At 41.2% G+C, this 25,850-nt stretch overlaps 2 protein-coding genes across 3 annotated transcripts; both read left to right on the top strand.

Annotated features, from left to right (window-relative positions):
• The first annotated feature begins 94 nt into the window (after window positions 1–94).
• Window positions 95–17,594, top strand: rbbp8 (retinoblastoma binding protein 8). Of its 2 annotated transcripts, none has more exons than XM_067378342.1 (18): window positions 95–433; window positions 3,583–3,625; window positions 3,835–3,930; window positions 4,037–4,149; window positions 4,262–4,334; window positions 4,411–4,559; window positions 12,495–12,590; window positions 12,798–12,868; window positions 13,084–13,172; window positions 13,306–13,579; window positions 13,682–13,763; window positions 13,869–13,939; window positions 14,983–15,088; window positions 15,181–15,342; window positions 15,457–15,517; window positions 16,798–16,885; window positions 16,993–17,134; window positions 17,296–17,594. In XM_067378342.1, the coding sequence occupies exons 1-18, from the start codon at window positions 322–324 to the stop codon at window positions 17,397–17,399; spliced, it is 1,932 nt and encodes a 643-aa protein (XP_067234443.1). In that variant the 5' UTR covers window positions 95–321; the 3' UTR covers window positions 17,400–17,594. The 2 variants fall into 2 exon arrangements, with proteins under 2 accessions (XP_067234443.1, XP_067234442.1); XM_067378341.1 differs by having other exon boundaries at window positions 13,300–13,579.
• Window positions 17,595–19,012: 1,418 nt separating this feature from the next.
• On the top strand, window positions 19,013–25,309 carry LOC137013676 (CDK5 and ABL1 enzyme substrate 1-like). The gene is made up of 8 exons (XM_067377655.1): window positions 19,013–19,281; window positions 20,330–20,407; window positions 20,477–20,576; window positions 20,678–20,822; window positions 21,764–21,867; window positions 22,111–22,217; window positions 22,310–22,517; window positions 25,169–25,309. Exons 1-8 carry the CDS (start codon window positions 19,013–19,015, stop codon window positions 25,307–25,309), a joined length of 1,152 nt encoding a protein of 383 aa, XP_067233756.1.
• The last annotated feature ends 541 nt before the right edge of the window (window positions 25,310–25,850 follow it).

The raw sequence follows: 25,850 nt of genomic DNA, 5'->3' as shown, positions 1-25,850 counted from the left end.
TCAGAGTGGCCACTAGATGGTAGTAGCGCTCTTCTGGTGATGAGTCGCTGCTGAACTCCCAGAATCCCTCACAAAGGCGCGGAATCTGAATGTTTACATGAAGGAATAGACATTTCACGAGCTCTTCGACGCGCATTTCTATTTTTAATAAACGTACCTTGTTTTGTTCTTATACATCTAGCGCATGATGCCGTTCTCGAAACAGCCAAAAGGAATGTATTAGTCTATCGGGTATGAGAAATGTGAGATAGTGAACTTTATGTCTTTGTCACTTGTGTCTGAGTGAAACTGATCAGACTGAAGGAGTCTGAAAGACTGAGGATGAGCACTTCAGATCTGAGTCCTGCTTCCAGCACTCCTGCTGCAGACTCCAGAGAGAAACTCCAGGATCTGCTGACCGCCGTGAGGGAACTGCATGACTCTTCACTGCATGGTACAGGCGAAACCTTTCTTTGTCTGTCTGTCTGTACAGTTAAAAACTGCACATCATGCTTTAGTAACGTTAAATCATAATTATGACTTTATTATGTCGTTAAAAAGTCGAAATTCTCATAATTTTTTAGTACGTCATTATGACTTGAAGGATTTCACTGTCAAATTAAATTTTCCTGATAATTTACTCACCCCCATGTCATCCAAGATGTTCATGTCTTTCTCTCTTCAGTAGAAAAGAAAATACGTTTTTTTCTCCATATAGTGGACTTCAATGGAGCCCAAACGGTTGAAGGTCAAAATTACAGTTTACAGCGATCCCATACGAGAAATAAGGGTCTTATCTAGAGAAACCATCGCTCATTTTCTATTTTTTATTTTATACCTTTTAACCATAAACACTCATCCTGAACTAGCTCTCTTCTTCTTCTCTATTTGAATTCCGGCAGTGTAGACACTGCTAAGTGTATTACTGCCCTCCACAGGTCAAAGTTTGAACTAAATTGTCATACACAATTTGCTAGTGCAAGTATATAACTATTAGCTCAAACTTTGACCTGTGGAGGGCAGTAATACACTTAGCAGTGTCTACACTGCTGGAATTCAAATAGAGAAGAAGAGAGCTTGTTCAAGATGAGCATTTATTGTTAAAACTTATATAATTTTTGTTTTGTTTTTTTAGAAAATGAGTGATTGTTTCTCTAGATAAGAGCATTATTCCTCATATGGGATCGTGTAGAACGCTTTGAAGCTGCACTGAAACTGTAATTTTGACCTTCAACCGTTTGGAGGCCATTGAAGTCCACTATAAGGAGAATAATCCTGGAATGTTTTTATCAAAAACCTTCATTTCTTTTCAACTGAAGAAAGACATGAACATCTTGGATGAAATGGGGGTGAGTAAATTATCAGGAAATTTTAATTTGAAAGTGAACTAATCATTTAAAGGGATAGTTCACCCAAAAATGAAAATTTGATGTTTATATGCTTACCCCCAGTGCATCCAAGATGTAGGTGACTTTTTTTCTTCAGTCGAACGCAAATTATGATTTTTAACTGCAACCGCTGCCGTCTGTCAGTCAAATAATAGCAGTAGATGGGAACTTCAACTATAACAGTAAATAAAACTTCCATAGACAAATCAAAATTAAACCCTGCGGCTCGTGACGACACATTAATGTCCTAAGACACGAAACGATCGGTTTGTGCGAGAAACCGAACATTATTTATATAATTTTTACCTCTAATACACCACTATGTCCAACTTCGTTCAGCTTCCTGTTAGTGAGGTCAAAAAACGCGTTCTGGTGACGGAAGTGATGTCTCGCCCATATACTTCAATGAGCGCGAGACATCACTTCCGTTGTCAGAGCGCGTTATCAGACCTCACTAGCCGGAAGCTGAACGGAGTTGGACATAGTGGTGTATTAGAGGTAAAAAATGATATAAATACTGTTCGGTTTCTCGCACAAACCGATCGTTTCGTGTCTTAGGACATCAATGTGTCGTCACGAGCCGCAGGGTTTAATTTGGATTTGTCTATGGAAGTTTTTTCGACTCTTATTGTTCAAGTTCCCAATCACTGCTATTATTTGACTGACAGACGGCAGCGGTTGCAGTTAAAAATCAGAATTTGCGTTCGACTGAAGAAAAAAAGTCCTCTACATCTTGGATGCACTGGGGGTAAGCAGATAAACATCAAATTTTCATTTTTGGGTGAACTATCCCTTTAATATGTCACGATTTCAATTTGTCATAATTGACTTTTGTCGTAATTTCGACTTTTTATCATAATTATGATTTATGAATTATTATTTTGACTTTTAAGATGTACTAAAGCATGATTTTTTTCATATGTGGCGGAAATGGGCTTCCATTTAAAAAAACAAAACTGAAGATTCAGAAACTGTTACATTTCTATTTGCCAGGTGTTAAAATTTCATTAATCTATTAAAGGATTAGTTTATTTTAGAATTACAATTTCCTGATAATTTACTCACCTCCATGTCATCCAAGATGTTCATGTCTTTTTTTCTTCATTCGAAAAGAAATCAAGGTTTTTGAGGAAAACATTCCAGGATTATTCTCCTTATAGTGGATTTCAATGGGGTTCAACGGGTTGATGGTCCAAATGTCAGTTTCAGTGCAGCTTCAAAGAGCTCTACATGACCCCAGATGAGGAATAAGGGTCTTATCTAGCGAAACGATTGGTTATTTTCTAAAAAAAAAAAAAAAAGATACTTTTTAACCACAAATGCTCATCTTGCACTGCTCTGCGATACGCCACGCATTACGTAATCATGTTGGACGTAGGTGAAAGTGCCGATCCAGTATCTACAAAGCCTTTACAAAAAAGGGAAAACAATGATTTTGGCCCGCGGTACTTTGTCTTTCCAACATGATTACGTAATGCGTGGCGTATCACAGAGCAGTGCAAGACGAGCATTTGTGGTTAAAAAAAGTATATATATATATATATTTTTTTATTATTATTATTTTTTTATTTTATTTTTTTAAATGACCGATCATTTCGCTAGATAAGACACTTATTCCTCGTCTGGGATCGTGTAGAGCTCTTTGAAGTTGCACTGAAACTGTAATTTGGACCTTCAACCCGTTGGTAGCTGTTGAAGTCCACTATATGCAGGGTTGCCAGGTTTTCACAACAAAACCCACCCAATTGCTCCTCAAAACTAGCCCAATCGCATTTCAGGGGTGGTCCCACGTTAAAATTTGCTCTCTGGGGGGTAAAATTCACGTTTTTGGTGGAGCTCCCCTGGTAAAATCCCATTCCAGGGGCTAAATATCATGTTATTTTGGGTCGATTCAACCCGTGGACATGAAAAACAACCCATGGCAACAGTGTAAAAGTATATGGAGAAAAATCTTTTCTGGAATCTTTTCCTTGAAAACCTTAATTTCTTTTCGACTGTAAAAGAACAAAAAAGACAAACATCTTGGATGACATGGGGGGATGAGTAAATTATCAGGAAATTTTAATTCTAAAGCAAACTAATCCTTTAATGCACTGTAAGTACTAGTTCATAATAATGTACATAAGGGCCCTATGAAATCAGTTTATTTAATAATAATTTATTAAAAGCTTAACTATATGAGATGTGCACTGACAACATATTTTCTCATTTTCAGAACTACAGGCAAAAATAACCAAACTGAAGAGAGAGCGCTGTCTGTAAGTCTACGGCTTATACTGTATAATAACATATCGTTGCTCAAAACTGCATGAAGATTTTTATAAATCAGTTCGATTTAGCGACTTATAAGTAGACTGATCATTAAAATTTTGAAGGACTTTTAGAAACTTTCTTCTGGTTGAATAATTCTGTATATAATAAATGTCAAATATGATCTCTAACTGTAATAATTCGGCTTCCCTCTCAGAGATGCTCAGAGACTGAGTGAATTTCACAGCAAGAACCAGCAGTTACGAGAGCAACAGAAGATCCTGCAGGAGAAGATCAGACGGTTAGAGGACAGGTGCTCTGAAAAGGACGTTTTATAACTCTTCAGCAGCATATGATGTTTTTTTATCTTATCCTCATTTTGTTCTGAAAGTTTAAGTTTTCTTTGTCTCTGTGTTTAGGGTGTGTTCTGGACCATGTGATCGTTGTGCTGTGACGGAGAAGCAGATTAAAACAACAAACACTGAGTTTAAAGACACTAATCAGAAAAATCTGTCTGTCATATCTGAGCTTGGTGAGGATTTTTGTTTTCTAATGTATTATTATTATGCATTATCATATTGTGACTCATCATGTTTATCAGTCTATTAGTATCAACCCTATAATGTGTGTGTTGTTGAGTTTAGAGGCAGAGAGGAAGACTCTTAAAGATGAAAACAGGAGACTGAGTCTTGAGCTAGAGCGACTTAGAAAGTCTGGGTGAGTCAAATGAAACCTGACATGAATATTGATGAGGGGCATCACATGAGCGTCTGATGTCTTTGTGTGTGTTTAGTTCTCCGCAGAATGTGTCTTCTGAGGCAGAGGAGGGGATGATCCCAGACTCTCCTCATCGCCCGCTTTCTTTACCGGTTGCCAGCAAGATGAAACGACGGAAAGAGCAGAACCACGTCCGCTACGCCGAGACACCACTGTCACTCTCTCGTGAGAAATTTAATTTTCGGTTGCACTGTCCAAATGATAATGACATTATGCATGACATCCACTAATTAGATATTTTACATACATTTATTTACATTCAGGGTGTGTTGGATGATCACCTCTGACCTTCATCCAAAATTCCCATAATTCTTTTTCTTCCATTCTGATTTAATAATTCTTTCATTAGAGAGTATTTATTAATACTTTTAGTTTCTAGTTTTTAAATATCCATAAATAACATTGTATTAATTTAGCTATTTAACTGCTATTTTAATAAAAAAAATATATATTATAGTTATTGGTTTTTAATTATAGTATATAAATATATACATGTGCATATATATATATATATATATATATATATATATATATATATATATATATATATATATATATATATATATATATATATATATATATATATATACACAGTACAGTACAGTCCAAAAGTTTGGAACCACTAAGATTTTTAATGTTTTTAAAAGAAGTTTCGTCTGCTCACCAAGGCTACATTTATTTAATTAAAAATACAGTAAAAAACGGTAAAATTGTGAAATATTATTACAATTTAAAATAACTGTGTACTATTTAAATATATTTGACAAAGTAATTTATTCCTGTGATGCAAAGCTGAATTTTCAGCATCATTACTCCAGTCTTCAGTGTCACATGATCCTTCAGAAATCATTCTAATATGCTGATTTGCTGCTCAAGAAACATTTATGATTATTTTCAATGTTGAAAACAGTTGTGTACTTTTTTTTTTTTTTTTTTTCAGGATTCCTTGATGAATAGAAAGTTCAAAAGAACAGCATTTATCTGAAATACAAAGCTTCTGTAGCATTATACACTACCGTTCAAAAGTTTGGGGTCAGTAAGAATTTTTATTTTTTTGAAAAGAAATTAAAGAAATGAATACTTTTATTCAGCAAGGATGCATTAAATCAATCAAAAGTGGCAGTAAAGACATTTATAATGTTACAAAAGATTAGATTTCAGATAAACACTGTTCTTTTGAACTTTCTATTCATCAAATAATCCTGAAAAAAAAATGTGGACACAAATATTTTGTACAATTGTACACATTAAATGTTTCTTGAGCAGCAGATCAGCATATTAGAATGATTTCTGAAGGATCATGTGACACTGAAGACTGGAGTAACGATGCTGAAAATTCAGCTTTGCCATCACAGGAATAAATTACTTTGTCAAATATATTTAAATAGAAAACAGTTCCCTTTCGATACTTCACTCGTACTGCGTATGGGGAAAGGTCTCCCTTTTTCCCCGCTGCTGAAGCCTTTTTCAATAACGCAGTGTAACTGCACCGTCATTGGTTCACTCATAGACAAGTTGTTGAACCAATGGCGGCGCGGCATAGCTGCGCGGCCTATGGCGACAAAGCGCGCGAATATTCCCCGCCGAAATGGGGCGGGGTATAGGGGGCTATATAAGCAGGCGTTTCGCCATAGGATTTCAGTGTTTTCTCCTTCAGCGACGACATCTACTTCTCTTCGCTGATCTCCGCCTGAAGCCGAAGAAGCTCGCCGCCTTCTGCTCTCGCCGCCGTCTGAAGAGGCTCCCGCAGCGGACTCGCCTGGACTCGCCGGTGGAAGAAAGCGCCGGCGCCCTCGCGGACTGCAGCTTCTAGCGCCGTCGCCGAGCCGCCGCCTCCCGCTTCCCGCTTCCGGCCGCTTCCTGTGCGTCCCCTGCCGCCATCCGGCGCGCCGCCTGAGAGCTTCATCCGCGGCTTAAACGCCGCTCTAAAAGAGCGATTTCCAGCGGTTTTCACCGCTTTAAGAGCTTCCGCGGCCCTCGCCGCTCTAAAAGAGCCACCCAATTGCCGTTTTCACGGCAGCGGCGTCTCACGATGCCCCGCCACTCATGTGGTACTTGCAGGGCCCCCTGCACGACGACGATGGACACAGCGAGTGTGTCGCTTGCCTGGGCAAGCCCCACGCAGACGGCGCGCTCGCTGGAGACTCATGCCCGCACTGCGAGTGTATGAGTCTCGCTTCCCTGCGCTCGCGGGTCGCCTTCTTCACTGAGGGCGATCTCGCCGCTCGCGCCCTCCCGTCTCCTTCCTCCCGCGGTCCGGCGAGGAAAAGACAGCGGGGTAGAGCGACTCAGCGCCAGGAGTTGAGCGAGCTCACGCCGGCCCAGCCCCCGCGTGCCTCGCCCTCTCCTCCCAGGGAACTCTCTCCAGTTCTGTTCTCTCGCCCTGAGCAGCGTCCCTCCGCAGAAGCGAGTGACCTCGTCTCATTCGGGGGAACAGACGACGAACAAGACGACTCCATGTCTCTTGCGGCTTCCGAAGCGGAAGGATGGGCTGGCGAGCCGGAAGACCCCGCTCCACCGCCTCCCTTGGAACCCATCGAGCATGGCCAGGGCATGGATGCCCGAGCTCTTCCGCATCCTGTCTAGAGCCGTTGAAGAGCTGGACCTCGAGTGGGCCCCTCCAGAGGAGCCGTCTCGCAGCCGCCTGGACGAATGGTTTCTGCCAGGCCGCCGCCAAGCACCTCGCCAGCGTTCAGCGCCCTTCTTTCCTGAGGTCCACGAAGAGCTGGCCGAAGTCGTGGCGCGCTCCTTACTCTGCCCGCCTCCACACTACGCACCGCTCCGCCCTCACCGCCGTCGACGGCGCCGAGGAGAAGGATACGAGCGCTTGCCACCCCTAGATGAAGCGGTGGCTGCTCACCTCTGTCCTCCCGCGGCTGTGGGTTGGAAGACGAAGAGGGCCCTTCCTTCCAAGCCCTGTCGGACCACCTCTACTCTGGCTGGACGGGCTTACACCTCGGCGGGCCAAGCTGCCTCTGCGCTCCACACCATGGCCATATTTCAAGCATTCCAGGCCAAACTCCTCCGCTCTCTGGATGAGTCTGGAATCGACGCGCCAGCCTTCAAAGATCTCCGCAGCGCCACGGATCTTGCCCTGCGAGCTACGAAGGCTACGGCCCAGGCCATCGGTCGTTCCATGGCCAGCCTGGTCGTGTTGGAGCGCCACCTGTGGCTCAACCTAACGGAGATCAAAGACCTAGACAAGACGGCCTTCTTAGACGCCCCGGTCTCGCCTTCTGGTCTCTTCGGGCCTGCAGTGGATGGCTTCACTGAGCGCTTTACTGCCGCGCAGAAATCGTCTCAGGCTATGAGGCATTTCTTGCCTAAGCGCTCCAGCTCCGCTTCTGCGTCTAGCCGCCCCAGGACTGCGCCGGCTCAGCAGAACAAACCAGCCCCACCTGCAACACAGGCAGCGCCGCCCCAGGAGCATCGCCAGCGCTCGCGCCCTGCGAAGCGCCCTCCCTTCCCGAGGCGCCAGGGACCCCGGCCCAGGATTGTGCTGGACCCGGTGCCTCCGAAGTCGTCCTGATTCGTCGGACAGGAAGAGGATGGGGGACCGTCCCGTTACGACCGGACCACCCCAAAAGCTCCCACGGGTAATTTCCCCTCCGCCTCGTTTATTTCCGGGCGTGGGAAACATACTCCAAGTGACAGCTGGGCCCACACCTGTTGCGCCCACTCCAAACGCCGTTTTCACGGCGGACAAATTTTTACCTCATCACAAAAAGAGCAAATTTCCTCTTCCACCCCTCGCGGTGTACGACCCTCTCAACGGCGGTCTGTCACCCAACATTATTCAACCCCTAGCCACTCGGGCCGAGGCCTGGCAGGCCATCCCCGATGTGTCAGAATGGGTCATGGGGATCGTAAACCAGAGCTACTCGCTCCAGTTTGCACGACGGCCCCCTCGCTTCGCCGGGGTGCTTCAAACATCGGTCAATCCGGACGACGCTCATGTCCTCCGGGCCGAAGTCATGTCGTTGCTGGAAAAAGGAGCTGTGGAAATGGTTCCTCCGTCAGAGAGCGAGACAGGCTTTTACAGCCGCTACTTTCTGGTCCCCAAAAGGATGGCGGTCTCAGACCCATCCTAGACCTCAGGCTTTTGAATCACTCCCTCATGAGACGGAAGTTCAAAATGCTGACGCTGAAGCAGATCCTCGCGCACATTTGCCCCGAGGACTGGTTCTGCTCGCTGGACCTGAAGGATGCGTATTTTCACATCCAGATAGCCCCCCGTCACAGACGATTCTTGAGATTCGCATACGAAGGGGTGGCATACCAATATACGGTCCTGCCCTTCGGGCTGTCTCTGGCTCCCCGCACTTTCACCAAGTGCATGGACGCGGCGCTTTCCCCTCTGAGACAGATGGGAATCCGGGTTCTGAATTACCTCGACGACTGGCTCATCTTAGCCCGTTCGCGAGACGAGCTGGAACGCCACAGATCCGTGCTCCTCAGCCATCTACAATGCCTGGGTCTCAGGGTCAACTTAGCCAAGAGCTCGCTATGCCCCACTCAACGAATTTCGTTTCTGGGAGCAGTTTTCGACTCGGTCCGTCCAGTAGTCTCGCCAGAGCGCGCCCTGGCAATTCAGCAGCTCACGGCATCTGTCACGAACAAAGCCTATCTCCCTCTGAAGTTTTTCCAGAGGCTGCTAGGGCTGATGGCTTCCGCCTCCCCGGTGCTGCAGCTAGGCCTTCTTCGGATGCGGCCTCTTCAGTACTGGTTGAAGTTCCGGGTTCCTCCCAGCGCATGGCGGCACGGCCGCCTATGTCTCAAGGTCAATCGGGCCTGTCTTCTAGCCCTGAAACCTTGGATGGATCCAGTATGGTTCCAACGCGGAGTCCCCTTACAGGCGGTCTCACGGAGGACGGTGCTCTCAACAGACGCCTCCAACTTGGGCTGGGGCGCTGTGTGCGAGGGCAGACCGGCCTTCGGCTCGTGGAGCCACGAGGAAAGCCATCTACACATCAACTGTCTAGAGATGCTAGCAGTGATGAAAGCCCTTCAGTTCTTTCAGGCTTACTTGACGGGACGTCATGTTCTAGTTCGGTCAGACAGTATGACGGTGGTGTCATACCTGAACCACCAAGGCGGTCTTTCGTCCAGCCGCTTATGCGCTCTGGCGAAACGACTGCTGGAATGGGCTCTTCCGAGGCTTCAGTCGCTCAGAGCGACTCATGTTCCTGGCAGGAACAATCTGGGTGCGGACATGTTGTCACGGAGCAACATCCCCTCCGACGAGTGGATGCTCCACCCCCAAGTGGTCCTCACGATCTGGGAGTTCTTCGGGAAGGCAGAGGTAGACCTCTTCGCCTCAGAAGACAACTCTCATTGCCCAACATTTTTCTCGAAGGAAGTAGATGCTCTGGCCCACACATGGCCCAGCACGCTCCTTTATGCTTTCCCTCCGATCGCACTGATCCCCCAGGTCATCAGGCGTATCAGAGAAGACCAGCACAGAGTCCTTCTGGTGGCCCCGCTCTGGAGGAACCAGGTTTGGTCCTCAGAGCTATTCAGGCTCTCTCTAAGAGCCCCGTGGCCGATTCCCCTGAGACGGGACCTCCTCTCTCAGGCAAACAGAACAATCTGGCACCCACAGCCGCAGCTCTGGGCTCTGCACCTCTGGTCCCTCGATGGGAGCCGACTAGCCTCCCCGAGGACGTCCTAAATACCATTTCTCAGGCTAGAGCCCCATCTACGAGGCGCCTCTACGACCAGAAGTGGTCAGTCTTTGTTGATTGGTGTTCAACACGCAACATAGACCCTGTGGAGAGTGACGTATCTTCCATACTGTCTTTCCTCCAAGAACGCTTGGAAATGGGGCGCTCCCTTCCACGCTTAAGGTTTACGTAGCAGCCATTGCAGCGTTCCCACGCTCCTATTGCTGGCCAATCGGTGGGACGAAACGGGCTCGTGATCCGTTTTTTGAGAGGTGCTAGGCGTTTGAATCCTCCTCGCCCTCTCACTATTCCTCCTGGGACCTCTCGTTGGTCCTCAGGGCCTTGAAAGGAGCCCCATTTGAACCAATGGGTTCAGCCGACCTCAGGCCCCTAACACTAAAAACCGCTCTGCTACTAGCACTAGCATCGGTAAAGCGTGTTGGCGATTTGCAGGCCCTCTCTGTGAACCCTGCATGCCTCGAATTCGGGCCTGGTGACTCTAAGGTCGTTCTGAAACCTAGGCATGGCTACGTCCCTAAAGTGCTCTCAACTCCGTTTAGAGCTCAGGTCATCTCGCTCTCTGCTCTTCCTCCCTCGGCGGACGAACCAGAGCTGCAGCTACTCTGCCCAGTCAGGGCATTGAGGACCTACATAGACCGATCACAGTCTTTCAGACTGTCGGATCAGCTCTTTGTTTGTTTTGGCGGCCGCACCAAAGGGTCTCCGGTCTCGAAACAACGCATTTCCCGTTGGATAGTGGATGCTATTAACCTGTGCTACTCCTCACTGGGCACTAATTGCCCCATAGGAGTCAGGGCCCACTCCACTAGAGGAATGGCTTCCTCGTGGGCTTGGTCCAACGGAGTTTCCATCCAAGACATCTGTGAGGCGGCCGGCTGGTCTTCGCCGTCCACCTTTGTCAGGTTCTATCACCTCGATGTCCCGACCTTACAAGCTCGGGTCCTGTCGGTGTGATTAGCGGCTTCCAACAGGTCCCGCTTCACGCCACCATAGGAAGTATCTTCCTTCAGTGTAACCATGGGTTCGGTTAGGCTTTGCCTCCGCTTGTCCTTTTTGCCCCCCCTCTGGGTGGCCAAATGCAAGCTATATCGTTCCCAGCCGTGGCACGGCGTGGTTGAATTCGTTCCCCCCATACGCAGTACGAGTGAAGTATCGAAGGGAACGTACTCGGTTACTAACGTAACCTCGGTTCCCTGAGATACGGAACGCAGTACTGCGTCACTTGCCGTGCCACGAGGCTGCGGCTCAGGGTCGTCGCTTCAGTCGATTGACACTGAAATCCTATGGCGAAACGCCTGCTTATATAGCCCTATACCCCGCCCATTTCGGCGGGAATATTCGCGCGCTTTGTCGCCATAGGCCGCGCAGCTATGCCGCGCCGCCATTGGTTCAACAACTTGTCTATGAGTGAACCAATGACGGTGCAGTTACACTGCGTTATTGAAAAAGGCTTCAGCAGCGGGGAAAAAGGGAGACCTTTCCCCATACGCAGTACTCGTTCCGTATCTCAGGGAACCGAGGTTACGTTAGTAACCGAGTACGTTATTTTAAATTGTAATAATATTTCACAATATTACTGTTTTTACTGTATTTTTAATTAAATAAATGTAGCCTTGGTGAGCAGACGAAACTTCTTTTAAAAACATTAAAAATCTTAGTGGTTCCAAACTTTTGGACTGTACTGTATATATATATATATATATATATATATATATATATATATATATATATATATATATATATATATATATATATATATATATATATACATCTATGCATCTATGCATCTATAATTTTTATTTAGTTATTGATTTTTTAAATATATATAAATAGCTATATTACTTTAGCTAATAAACAGCTATTTTAATATTAATTGTATTATTGTTATATATATGCGTACACACATACATCTATAATTTTTATTTATTAAGTTATGAATTTTGATATTATAATAAATAGCTATATATTAATTTAGATAATTAACAGCTATTTTTAAAAACAAATACATATACACACAGTCAAACCAAAGATTACTAGTGGGTTCAGGATACTATAGTTCATTTATGTAAGTGAGGATAGCAAAATAAAGTAAACTGTGACATACCCAAAAATTCTTCAGTGGAAATTGATACAAATTTTGGAACCAAAATTTATTCAGACACTTTGACCTGACCATGTTTTGCTTAAGCGTTATCTGACATCATTAAGATTGTTTTATTAAATCATTAAAATTGTTGTTAATTGTTTCTGACACAGTTTAACTCTGAGATCTTGTCATATTTTATTGCCATTTTTGTAAACTAAAGTGAATATTTTATTCACTATTGAAACTGTATTAATGAATGAAATGTTTTGGTTTGACTGTAATATATATATTTATATATATATAATTATTATTATTTTTTTTTTAATACAGAACCCAGGCGAGGAGATCCATTTGTGCCCTTCGGCTGTAATGGCAGTGGTGTGCTTGTTGCTGAGACATGTGAAATGGATGTGACTTGTATTGCAGGTATTATAAGCTGATCTTCATCTGTAATTCATATTAATACATATTTTTGTGTCTAATCAATAAGATTTTGTATGAGTTTAAAGGTATTTTCCTTAAACCTAAATAAGCATTTGTTAAAAGTTTTTAGAATTTTGTAATGTTCCTTAAGCAACATGTTTTTTGAAGATGTTCTTAGTAAGCATACATTCAATGTGTTATTTATTTCAGAGCCTAATAACAAGAAACATTTTAGGATGGTGGTTCCTGAGACCTGCCGTATAGACGCCCATCCAGAGCAGGTTCTGCCTTACTTTATCTTAACTATACATCCTAGTCATTCATTGTATCCCAGTATGCCTTTTCAGGTTTAGTTTCAGTTGTGCATTTTAAAAATGATATCTAGATATCTAAAATGATCTAGAAAATGCTTAATTATGTACAGAAAACCTATATATATCCACACTGGCAGCATTTGGGAGTGTGTGTTCACTTATCCAATGTGTTTTTCCTCCAGTTTGATGAGAATGATAAGGATGATGATCTTCACACTTCACCACACACTGAACGAGGCCAACAACCTGAGTCACATGACTGCACAAACATGTAACAACACACTCTTAATCCAAACAAACTACCATTTGAACTCTCAATAATGACCAGTGAGAGAGAAACGTTGTCTGGAACTGAAATGCTTCATTACAAAAGCTGTTGTTGCTTTTTTATATATTAGTTCCAGCATCACTGCAGTCCAGAATGACGATTCTCCGTCCATTTTGCATTGCCGTCCATTGGTTTCTCGAGAGCAACAGCAGCCGCCGGCAGACAACATTCCACGCACACCTTCAAACAACAGCACACACGTGCCAGTTAATGGAAAGAGAAAACAGACAAGAGAAGAGAAGATTTCTGATTCCAGCCTGGATGATCCTGATGAGACGGAAATCAAGGGGATGATATTTGCTTCCACTCCGGCTAATGGTCATAAAGAGAGCAAGAATCAGGAAACAACGGTTAGACACAAGCACACAGAAGCGATACAGACACACCACCTGATTTACAGTTTTACATAAAAGTATAAGTTTTCGAATTTTATGTAACTATTATTTTTGTAGGATTCAAAGAGGAGGAAATGTTTGGACCAGCACACACCTCGCAAAAATTCTCTTCAGAACCAAAACACACCTTTTCCATACGGTAATACAGATCTATTATGAACATAATGGTTGCCATATTAGTTAACTGATAATCTTGAGTAGTTCATGATGAATCATTTTTCTGATGGTCTTTTTTTGATGACAGATCAGAGCTGGAGTGTGGATCCAGGAGCTGATCTGGCTCAGTATGATACAGAGTGCTCTCCTCAACCAGAGGTACTAATATACACTGAAAATGAATTCTGAAACATTATTTTGATCCACCATATTTACATGAATAAACTAATATGTTATAATATATTCAGCAAGGATGCATTAAAGGATTAGTTCACTTCAGAATTAACATTTTCTGATAATTTACTCACCTCCATGTCATCCAAGATGTTCATGTCTTTCTTTCGTCAGTCGAAAAGAAATGAAGGTTTTTGAGGAAAACATTCCAGGATTTTTCTCCATATAGTGGACTTCACTGGGGTTCAACGGGTTGAAGGTCAAAATGTCAGTTTCAGTGCAGCTTCAACGAGGAATAAGAGTCTTATCTAGTGAAACGATCGGCCATTTTCTAAAAAAAAATTAAAAAATAAAAATGTATATACTTTTTAACTACAAATGCTCATCACTGCTCTGCGATACGCCACGCATTATGTTATCACGTTGGAAAGGTCACTCGTGACGTAGGCGGAAGGGCGGAAAAAATCTCATTTTCTCCTCCAACTTCAAAATCGTCAGACATCGTTGTTTTACCTTTTTTTTTTTGTAAAGGCCATTTCACTTAGTCTTTGCACATTCGCTTTGTAAACACTTGCTCGGTACTTCCGCCTACGTCATGAGTGACCTTTCCAACATGATTACGTAATGCATGGCGCATCGCAGTGCAAGATGAGCATTTGTGGTTAAAAAGTATATAATTTTTATTTTTTTTAGAAAATGGCCGATCGTTTCTCTAGATGAGACTCTTATTCCTCGTCTGGGATCATGTAGAGCCCTTTGAAGCTGCACTGAAACTGACATTTGGACCTTCAACCCGTTGAACCCCAGTGATGTCAGTTTTTGATGTCCATATGGAGAAAAATCCTGGAATGTTTTCCTCAAAAACCTTAATTTCTTTTCAACTAAAGAAAGACATCTTGGATGACATGGGGGTGAGTAAATTATCAGGAAATTGTAATTCTGAGAGTGAACTAATCCTTAAACACCCATTCACTGTTTATATAACATGTTTGCATTAGTGACATTTTTTTTTCCTCAAATTGTTCTAGGCCAGATTCAGAGCAGACTTAGAAACGATGGACACCGACTGCACATTTGTGAGTCACAGTCTACTGCTGAGAGGCCAGACGAGGACGGGACAATCCCAAACCACTGGTATTATATGAACGAACAGCTGATTTGATTTGTAGCTTCGGATTAATGTCTGAGCTGCCCGTAGGCAACTTCTACATGTGATTGATCAACAGGAATTGGGCAGAAGGCAAACGACAGCCTTGCTGACATCTTCGATAAGACAGGGTACGGAGAATATGAGTCTTGTCCACAGGACGAGAGCTCAGTTCCTATACAAGACAGTACGTACGAGGAGAGAGAGGAAGATGATAATGAAGAAGAACAAGTGGCTGCAGGTAGTTTCATTTTTTTTAATCAATTCGAAATAGCAGACTCAGTTTTCCAGAAGCTTTGTTGTATTTGTCCTGCATCTTTTAAACCTTTTTAACAAACATATTGCGATTGTTCAGAGGAATTCCGTCGGCCTGCAGACGTGAAGCAAGTGACATCTGATGGTGATGCATCTAGCAGGTGAGGAATATATGATGCTTTTATTGGTAATAAATGTTTTTGTTGAGCTGCTTAGGAAAGATTTATATTGTGAAAATTAATATACAGATACATTTGAGTTTGTTAATTTTAGTATCATTGAGATGTAATTTATATATATATATATATAATCTATATACTATATATTATCTTTCAAAGTAAGCACCGTCTTCGCACTCTCTCTACCTCTCACACATAATAATCTAAATCAACTGACACAATGCTAAAAGTTCGTAAGACCGAATCCATGTTTCACGAGGCGCATTCGGAGAACGTTTTCCTGAATAACCGTTGGGTGTGAATAGTGCTCAAAAGAACGTCACCTCATCTTCTCTGACAGGCGTCCTGCACGTGCAGCTAACATAAACCACACTTTCAGTAAACAAAATGAAAATCCTATCCAGTGGTGAAGTGTTTTCTGTGTTGACAAATCTTTTGCGATATCCTAATAACAGTCGCGATTCGCACGCAACGCGTCAACGTCCACTAATGTCCGATTTGCGACCTAATGACTCATTTGAACAGATTAATTTTAATGAATCAGGACAACAACTGATCTGTCCACACGGTCTATAATGAATCATTTACTCGAACAACTCTGAAATGAGAACATAAGTGTGCTTACCCCATTTAGCAAGAGTGGTTAGTAAAATTAGCCTTAATAATCCACAATATTTTCAGGTTATTTAAATGACAATGTGTAGTAAATTAGGCCTACCTATAAAATCAGTTAGTTTAGACTGGAGTGAGGTGAAACCAGAACAAAGCAAGTTGTTGTTAGCTAGGTGCATTCAATTGTATATGGTAGAAAATTATATTATTAGTTAAAATAACTTCTAAATGCTACTTTTTAGGTTTAGCAAAAAAGCATCTTCTCTTACAAAGCTTTTTTTTTTTTTTGCAAAGAGGGCAAGAAAGAATTACAGTGAGAGTGACGGGTACTTTATTGTCAGTATCGGGCTCGCAAATCACGAGGGTAGGGCACTTTTTACTGTTTGTGTGGATGACCATGTCTGTCACCACCGAAGACCATTTTTGACCCAGGAAAAACCCTGCATTGATTCATTTGAATTTAAATATTTAATACTTTCACAACAAAAATTATGTATGTGATTAATTTAGATTAATTAATCACAGAGTATGTAATTAATTTTTAAATTGATTGACAGCCCTAATATATATATATATATATATAGAGAATTATTAGCTTAAAAAAATTTCATCTTTTAAAGACATTGTACATGTTTTGCTTTCTATTCCAGGAATAAGTCTTTTGCTTGTGTGGAAGTTGTGCGTAAGAAAGACGAAAGGAGAAAACTAAAAGGCCACTATTGTAAAGAGTGTGAAATTGTGAGTCAGTTTATACAGTATATGACCAACTATATATCTACTTTTTCTAAATAATCATAGCATCAATAATTACAAATGTTGTAATTAAGACCATTCTGTTGTTTCAGTATTATGCGCACCTTCCAGAGGAAGAGAAGCAGAAAAAACTGTCTTCCTGTTCACGGCATCGCTACCGCTACATTCCACCTTCCACTCCGGAGAACTTCTGGGAAGTGGGCTTTCCGTCGACACAGACCTGTGTGGAAAGAGGTTCTGCATTATGTCATTTTGACAAATAGAAAGAAATGGATCTTGCACTATTAAGAACTATATAACACTAAAAAAGCTTTGCTACATTTGTAGAAATAATTTTTTAGTTTATGTTGGTCATTGAAGCATTTAGGTAACATTCATTGCTTTGCTCTCAACAGGATACATCAAAGAGGACGACCAGCCGGACGTGCGGATACGCAGGAGACGACCGTACCTCGCCATGTTCTCACCGAAAGTCAAGTCCCAAAAACATCAGCACTGAGTCGATCCGTTATGATTTCAGATGGGATTTAAAAACCGCACTGGGACTAAATGGATAAATATGAAATGTTGATTGAAAGTGAATCTCTTCTATCTGCTCATGTCCTGAAACACAGCTGCTTATTTTAATTTATTTAACATGTATTTGTGTTAAACTGTGTATTCAATGTCCTCAGATTTTACTAAATGATTTTGATTAATAAACAAACCTTATTTTGTCTAGAGGATTTTTAGTCATATAAATAGTTTACAAATTGTATGCTTGACTTTGTACTTTGTAAAAAAAATCTTTAAATGTTACTGTAATAAAATCATAATACATCTTTTTTTTAAGTGCATTTGTTTACAGTGTATCTAAACATGATTGTTACCGTAATTAAATGAGCTTTTAACAGTGATGGAGAAAAGATCTATTTACTGAGCACAATGGTCATAAATCACCTTTCTGCTGTTTATACATTTACTGTATGTAATTTTTCTATTCAGCCTATACAATATTCTGAATAGTGTATATTTTTAAGGCCTATGTAATTCAATTAATACATGTAAATGTTTAATTTAAATTATATTTTTGCTTAAAGGGGTGGTTGATTATGATTTCACTTTTTTCATTTTAGTTAGTGTGTAATGTTGCTGTTTGAGCATAAACAACATCTACAAAGTTACGATGCTCAAAGTTCAATGCAAAGGGAGATATTTTCTTTTAAAGAATTTGCTGTTTAAGGACTACAACAAACAGCTGGTAGGGACTACAACAAGCTTCTTCCTGGGTTAGTGACATCACTCCCCCCCCAGAACACACAACTAAGTGGGCGAGGCCATGTTGAGCTGCTTTAGAGAAGAGGAAGAGTTGTTGTAGTAGAGTGTTGTTAACATGCTGTCATTTTACACCGGACTGCTTCACAAACGAGGGTCAATTCAACACTGGATTTGCACAAAAGATGAACGTGACGGCACATGCTAGTGGATGAGTTGAATCAACTCCACAGCAACTACATAAATTTATCCACTAACCATTCAGAAACGTCCAGTTTTATTCTAAAAGTTGTAACTTCTTCCTGAGTCTCTCCATCAGTGTCGACTCCGGTTTGAACAATGTAAGGCTGAACACCGTTACTGACAATCATCATTTTGGCTGCGTGAGATTCTCTAGCTTTGTTGTTGTTGAGCTGTTAAAGCCCCGCCCTCTTCTGGAAAGGGGGCGGGAGCAGCATCTCATTTGCATTTAAAGGGACACACACAAAACGGCATGTTTTTGCTCACACCCACATAGGGGCAAATTTGACAAGCTATAATAAATGATCTGTGGGGGATTTTGAGCTGAAACTTCACAGACACATTCTGGGGACACCAGAGACTTATATTACATCTTGTGAAAGGGGCATTATAGGTCCCCTTAATTTCATTTCTTGTACTGTGTTGGCTCGCCACTTGATTCCCAATGAAAAAATGGCTCCTAAAGCAATTTGAAAGCCACTGACTTATACTATTTACGTGTCATCATTATGAAGAAAGCCATGTGTGACTCTTGAAGTGTGCTTGAGCTCAGGAGAGGACAGCTGCAGGGAGCAGCGCTTTCAGTCAGGGTTTCTTTTCTTACGGTGACCTGCTGAGATGGATCGCAGACAGAGGCAGGCGGCTCTCTCTTTCCTGAACACAATCTCTCTGGATGGAAAACCAGTGGAGGCGAATGGAGATCTTGGTAAAGCTGAGAATGGAGCCAGATTCATGCTTTCAGCACCTGCTCCAATCATAAGCTCACAGACGGATTCAGGAGAACAACACTCCAGTAAAGAGGAGCGTGAAGACCAGACAGGGAGCACAGTGAGAACATCTCTTCTGGACAGTGAATCCAAAGTGAACATCTCCAAAGAGCTTCAGAGGTTTTCTTTTCATTTTAAAAACCTCAGTTAGAATATACGGTACTATTGAAATACTTTTGCAATTTTTTTAAATGACCGATTGTGTGAGCACTGCAATGTAAATTATTATCTACTGTGTTCTCTTACAGTAAGACTTGCATAAGTGACATACGACCCAGGAGCAGCAGACGAGTTCATTTCATCAAAAACATGAGACAACATGACACTCGCAATGGAAGGTATACCACAATGAAAACCTGAGCAACTAAAAATATGATAACACTTTACAATAAGGTCCTATCAGGGTGAACCAACAATAAAACCATAAAAAATTATTAAATAAAAAATGTAGTTAACTGAAATACAATATTTAACAAAACTTAAATGTGTTTTATTTCAGCTAGTTGCCAAGAAAACATCTCATTTTCATTTAGTTTAAGTTGATGTACCAAAATAACTAAACTAAAACTAAATTGAATAAAAACTACATAGACATATTTATTTACCAAAACATTAACTAAAATGAAAATAAAAACTATTAAAATAACTACTAAATAACATTGGATTCTTATTATTTAATTATAAAGCATTAAAAAGTAATACTAATAACCCAAATATGCCAATATGATTGCTTCACAATCATAGTCTTCATCAAGTTTTTGTTAGAGATGGCAAAAAAAAGACATCTGAAACAATTGTTAAATATTATCTAAACAAGCAATAACATATATTAATTATTAAAACCATTTGAATATTATTGTACTTGTTTATTATTCTGCAGTATTTAGTGTGATCTGCTTCATTGGACTGAAACAACAGCAGGATCAAGTGGCACTTCTGGGGAGAACAGCACATGTTTATGACAGCGTTTCCACACAAACTCTAGACAAAAAAAGTAGATTAATTTTAAATAATTCTTTCAAACCACAGATTAAAAAGTGGATATGGAAGGAAGAAAGATAAAAGTGAAAGATTTGAATGCTAATGAAAGAGAAACACATTTTACACTCAGAGGTCATTTTTACATGATAATAAATTGTGCCTTATGTTTATGTTCCTGTCTGAATAGGATAGTTTTGATCAGTGCTAGAAGAGCTTTATACGGGATGTTTTCTGCCCTGCCCTATCGAGACTCCAGTCAGATCAAGTGAGTCCTGCTTCTTTTTACATCAGAAGGTCCAGATTTGATAGTCTCAAACTCAGCCGTTTTCTACAGCGATCAAAGGTTAGACTTCGGACATCAGAAGAGCTTCAGTGGAGCGACTGAAGACGCAGTGATTGATCTGGACGCTGTTGAACCTGGGGTCAAGGGTAAGGTGAGGTTCACTCCACAAACCACTGCTGCTTACAGAACTGCTTAAAATGACTTATTTCATCTATTCCAATTTATAACTAATATTTTTTCCCCAACCCTCAGACAGTGTCGTACACAAAACTTCTGTCTCACACGAATGCCTTGAGTGACAGCAGTGGCGGCCCTGACGTCTTCATACGGCATTCTGGGTCACAGTGTGTTTTGAGTCCAGCATGTAGTGTCCTCTCTCAAACTGGCACAAAGAGAGGTCAGTGAAGAAGATACATCAAGATTAATTATCTTTTTTTTTGTTTATTTATTAATTTACTTACTTTAAATTTACCAATTTGATTTTATTATTTTATTTTGAGTGACAATTGCAAAAGCCGTTCATAAAATATAAATTAATATTATAGTATTAGTAAAAAATATTATAAATTAATATTATTTATGTATTTAAATTTAATAACTTAATTTTATTTTGAGCAAAAATTGCAAAATCAGTTCAGAAATTATAAATTAATATTATCTGTTTATGTATTTGAATTTAAAACTTAAATTATTTTGAGTGATAATTAAGCAGTACATAAATTATAAATTAGTGTTAGTACAAATATTATAAATATTATTTGTTTGTTTGTTTGTTTGTTTAAATGTAACAATTTAATTATTTTATTGTGAGTGACAATTGCAAAAGCAGTACATAAATTAATATTAGTATCAATAAAAATGATAAATTCATATTATTTATGTATTTGAATTAATAATTTAATTATTTTATTTTGAGTGACAATTATAAATTTATTTTTATTATTTATATTTATAAAATTATTTATATTTAATATTATTAGTATTAGTAAAAAAATATCAATTGTATTTGTTTATGTATTTAAATTTAATAACTTTATTTTATTTTGAATGGCAATTGCAAACGCTGTTCATAAATTATATATTAATATTATTAGTATTAGTAAAAAATATATGTTTGTTTTTGTTTATTCATTAAATTTAATAACTTAGTTATTTTGAGTGATAATTGTAAAATCAGCTCATGAATTATTATTATTAGTTGTAGTAAAAAAAGTATTATAAATGAATATTATTAATTTATAAGTAAAAAATATTTGCACATCCATTTAGAAATATTTTTTTCTGTCCTATTTTTCTCTTTTTTAATTTCCAGAATTCCCCTATATTTTTATAAAACAGGATTCAAAGGGAGAAACATTGATGATTATGACCCAAATCTTCTGGATGATCCTCAGTGGCCGTGTGGGAAACACAAACGAGTGATTGTCTTTCCATCTTATATGGTGAGAGCAAAATCAGCCGACACATATGACGCTGGTCAAACGAGAACATTTCTGTTCTTAGTGTTAGTATTGTAACATTATATGTCACTTTCATATCAGCCTTGATAAATATAATGCATTTGAAGAAAAAAGGCATCATTGTAATAAAAAAGTTCTAAAAATCATGAAATCAAAAACTCATTTGAAAAATGAATTAAATGCAGCATATGAATGTATTTCCTTGCTGTGTGTTGATGTTTTCAGACATCTGTCATTGAATATGTGAAGCCCTCTGACCTGAAGAAAGACATGAACGAAACATTTAGCGAAAAGTTTCCTCATGTCCACCTGACCCTCAGCAAAATCAGAAGGTACCGGCTTCCATACACAATTTGAAAATATTCATATCTTGTAACAATCTAACTACATCACATATTATTTCTTTGTTCTCTGACATTCTCAGTCTGAAAAGAGAGATCCGTAAGTTGGCCCAGGAGGACTGTGGGTATGAAGAACCGACAATTGCTATGGCTCATGTCTATTTTGAAAAACTCGCCCTGCACGGTAAACTGGACAAGCAGAATCGCAAACTTTGCGCTGGAGCTTGTATCCTACTCGCTGCCAAAATAAGCAATGACCTCAAGAAGCCAGAGGTCAAGCACCTTATAGATGTAAGTAAAGCACTATGATATTAATATGTGCTCCATGATTTTCTATTAAGGTCTGTTCACACTTGAAATATTTAACCCTGGGTCATCCTAAACCTGGGTAAATGGAGTCCTGGGTTATCTAGCTTCACATTTCACTTTGCTCATAATTTACCATTTATTCCTGAGTATTCATAAGCTGACATTTCACACTGAACATTAGTGGCATCCTTACTTGCATATTTGCGGTGTCACTGTCACTGGACGAAAACCGTACGCGATATGTTTACATAGAGGTATGTTTATAACATTCCAACCAGCCAATCGGATTTGAGGGATAGGTTTACAGTTAATGTCCGGTTTAGGCTTACAACCAGGGTTAGGTGCTTCTACATCAGTGTTATTTACCTGTCATTTCCCTCTGATTTTATGGGCAGGATTATATGACTAGGTCAAACTCCACCCATGACGACTAGGTCAAACTCCACCCATAATGACTAGGTCAAACTCCATCCATGACGACTAGGTCAAACTCCACCCATGACGACTAGGTCAAACTCCATCCATATCGATTAGGTCAAACTCCATCCATGATGCCCAGAGAGGTGGAGCTGGACTAGGTCAAACTCCACCCATGACGACTAGGTCAAACTCCACCCATGACGACTAGGTCAAACTCCACCCATGACGACTAGGTCAAACTCCACCCATGACGACTAGGTCAAACTCCACCCATGACGACTAGGTCAAACTCCACCCATAACGACTAGGTCAAACTCCACCCATAACGACTAGGTCAAGCTGGACTAGGTCAAACTCCATCCATAGCGACTAGGTCAAACTCCACCCATAACGACTAGGTCAAACTCCATCCATAACGACTAGGTCAAACTCCACCCATAACAACTAGGTCAAACTCCATCCATAGCGACTACGTCAAACTCCACTCATAATGACCACTCATAATGACTAGGTCAAACTCCACCCATGACGACTAGGTCAAACTCCACCCATGACGACTAGGTCAAACTCCACCCATGACGACTAGGTCAAACTCCACCCATGACGACTAGGTCAAACTCCACCCATGACGACTAGGTCAAACTCCACCCATGACGACTAGGTCAAACTCCACCCATAACGACTAGGTCAAACTCCATCCATGACGCCCAGAGAGGTGGAGCTGGACTAGGTCAAACTCCACCCATAATGACCACCCATAAAGACTAGGTCAAACTCCACCCATAACGACTAGGTCAAACTCCACCCATAACGACTAGGTCAAACTCCACCCATAACGACTAGGTCAAACTCCACCCATAACGACTAGGTCAAACTCCATCCATAACGACTAGGTCAAACTCCACCCATAACGACTAGGTCAAACTCCACCCATGACAACTAGGTCAAACTCCATCCATATCGATTAGGTCAAACTCCATCCATGACGCCCAGAGAGGTGGAGCTGGACTACGTCAAACTCCACTCATAATGACCACTCATAATGACTAGGTCAAACTCCACCCATGACGACTAGGTCAAACTCCACCCATGACGACTAGGTCAAACTCCACCCATGACGACTAGGTCAAACTCCACCCGTCACGACTAGGTCAAACTCCACCCGTGACGACTAGGTCAAACTCCACCCATGACGACTAGGTCAAACTCCACCCGTGACGACTAAGTCAAACTCCACCCGTGACGACTAGGTCAAACTCCACCCGTGACGACTAGGTCAAACTCCACCCGTCACGACTAGGTCAAACTCCACCCGTGACGACTAGGTCAAACTCCACCCATGACGACTAGGTCAAACTCCACCCATGACGACTAGGTCAAACTCCACCCATAACGACTAGGTCAAACTCCATCCATGACGCCCAGAGAGGTGGAGCTGGACTAGGTCAAACTCCACCCATAATGACTAGGTCAAACTCCACCCATAATGAAAACCCATAATGACTAGGTCAAACTCCACCCATAACGACTAGGTCAAACTCCACCCATGACGACTAGGTCAAACTCCACCCATAATGACCACCCATAAAGACTAGGTCAAACTCCACCCATAACGACTAGGTCAAACTCCATCCATGACGCCCAGAGAGGTGGAGCTGGACTACGTCAAACTCCACTCATAATGACCACTCATAATGACTAGGTCAAACTCCACCCATAACGACTAGGTCAAACTCCACCCATGACGACTAGGTCAAACTCCACCCATGACGACTAGGTCAAACTCCACCCATGACGACTAGGTCAAACTCCACCCATGACGGCTAGGTCAAACTCCACCCATGACGGCTAGGTCAAACTCCATCCATGACGCCCAGAGAGGTGGAGCTGGACTAGGTCAAACTCCACCCATAATGACTAGGTCAAACTCCACCCATAACAACTAGGTCAAACTCCACCCATAACAACTAGGTCAAACTCCACCCATAACGACTAGGTCAAACTCCACCCATAATGAAAACCCATAATGACTAGGTCAAACTCCACCCATGATGTCCAGAGAGGGGGAGCTCTGCCTCTAAATTACAAGTGTGAAACGTACCTTTACCCAGGGTTAAAAGCGGGGTTTAGAACAACGATAACCCGGGGTTAAGTGCAGTGTGAAAAGCCCTTTGCAAGAGACTCAATTATTCCTCACTGTCAATTTCTGTTAGAGACTAGAGGAGAGACTGCGTTTGAATCGCAGGGAACTTTTATCACTGGAGTTTCCTGTGCTGGTGGCGCTCGAGTTTAAACTGCATCTGCCACAGCGTGAGATCTTACCACACTACAGACGCCTGCTGCAGACCACCTGAACCCAGACCAGATCCTCAACATCTACATTATTTGCTCTGTATTTAACTTAGAGATCAAGTGTAATTGCAAATATTTGAAATCAAATTCTGTTACATCATTTAATTGTATTTTTCAGCAGAAAACATATTTGAAAAATGGTCAATGGAATTCTTTTTTTTTACCTTTGCAAAAAGGGATTTAAAATACTAAGAAAACAGAATTATTTCATAATAGAATACATGGTCAATTTCAATGTGAGAAGCTTTAGAAATACAATATTACAGTATACAAAGTGTCTCTGAAATACAGTAAATGCCATAATAAATCACAGTACTTTTTGCAGGACTAATTTTTTACCACATCTTTTTGTAACAAAAATATTTGTAAAAATCACATTAGAGTTACAGAGGGCTTATGCACTGATGTTTTCCCATTTTATCTTAATTCATTCTAATAAAGAGTACTGATCTAAGGTGGGACAGTATTCAGGATGTGATCCAGGACTCTTAAGAGTAAACACTGCAGAACAATGATGTGCAAAGGTCGAACACTAACAGTAAG

This window comes from Chanodichthys erythropterus, chromosome 23 (assembly GCF_024489055.1).
Source record: "Chanodichthys erythropterus isolate Z2021 chromosome 23, ASM2448905v1, whole genome shotgun sequence".
NCBI lineage: Eukaryota > Metazoa > Chordata > Actinopteri > Cypriniformes > Xenocyprididae > Chanodichthys > Chanodichthys erythropterus.
This window is presented reverse-complemented; position numbering and strand designations above follow the sequence as displayed.

What these genes read in the sequence shown, in the direction of transcription:
- rbbp8 (XM_067378341.1), top strand. Translation starts at nt 322, where the DNA reads ATGAGCACTTCAGATCTGAGTCCTGCTTCCAGCACTCCTGCTGCAGAC. An exon ending in GCAAGAATCAGGAAACAACG is followed by an intron (nt 13,580 to 13,681) that starts GTTAGACACAAG and finishes TTATTTTTGTAG; the next exon opens with GATTCAAAGAGGAGGAAATG. An exon ending in AGTGCTCTCCTCAACCAGAG is followed by an intron (nt 13,940 to 14,982) that starts GTACTAATATAC and finishes AAATTGTTCTAG; the next exon opens with GCCAGATTCAGAGCAGACTT.
- LOC137013676 (XM_067377655.1), top strand. Translation starts at nt 19,013, where the DNA reads ATGGATCGCAGACAGAGGCAGGCGGCTCTCTCTTTCCTGAACACAATC. An exon ending in CGAGACTCCAGTCAGATCAA is followed by an intron (nt 20,408 to 20,476) that starts GTGAGTCCTGCT and finishes CGTTTTCTACAG; the next exon opens with CGATCAAAGGTTAGACTTCG. An exon ending in AGGTCAAGCACCTTATAGAT is followed by an intron (nt 22,518 to 25,168) that starts GTAAGTAAAGCA and finishes AATTTCTGTTAG; the next exon opens with AGACTAGAGGAGAGACTGCG.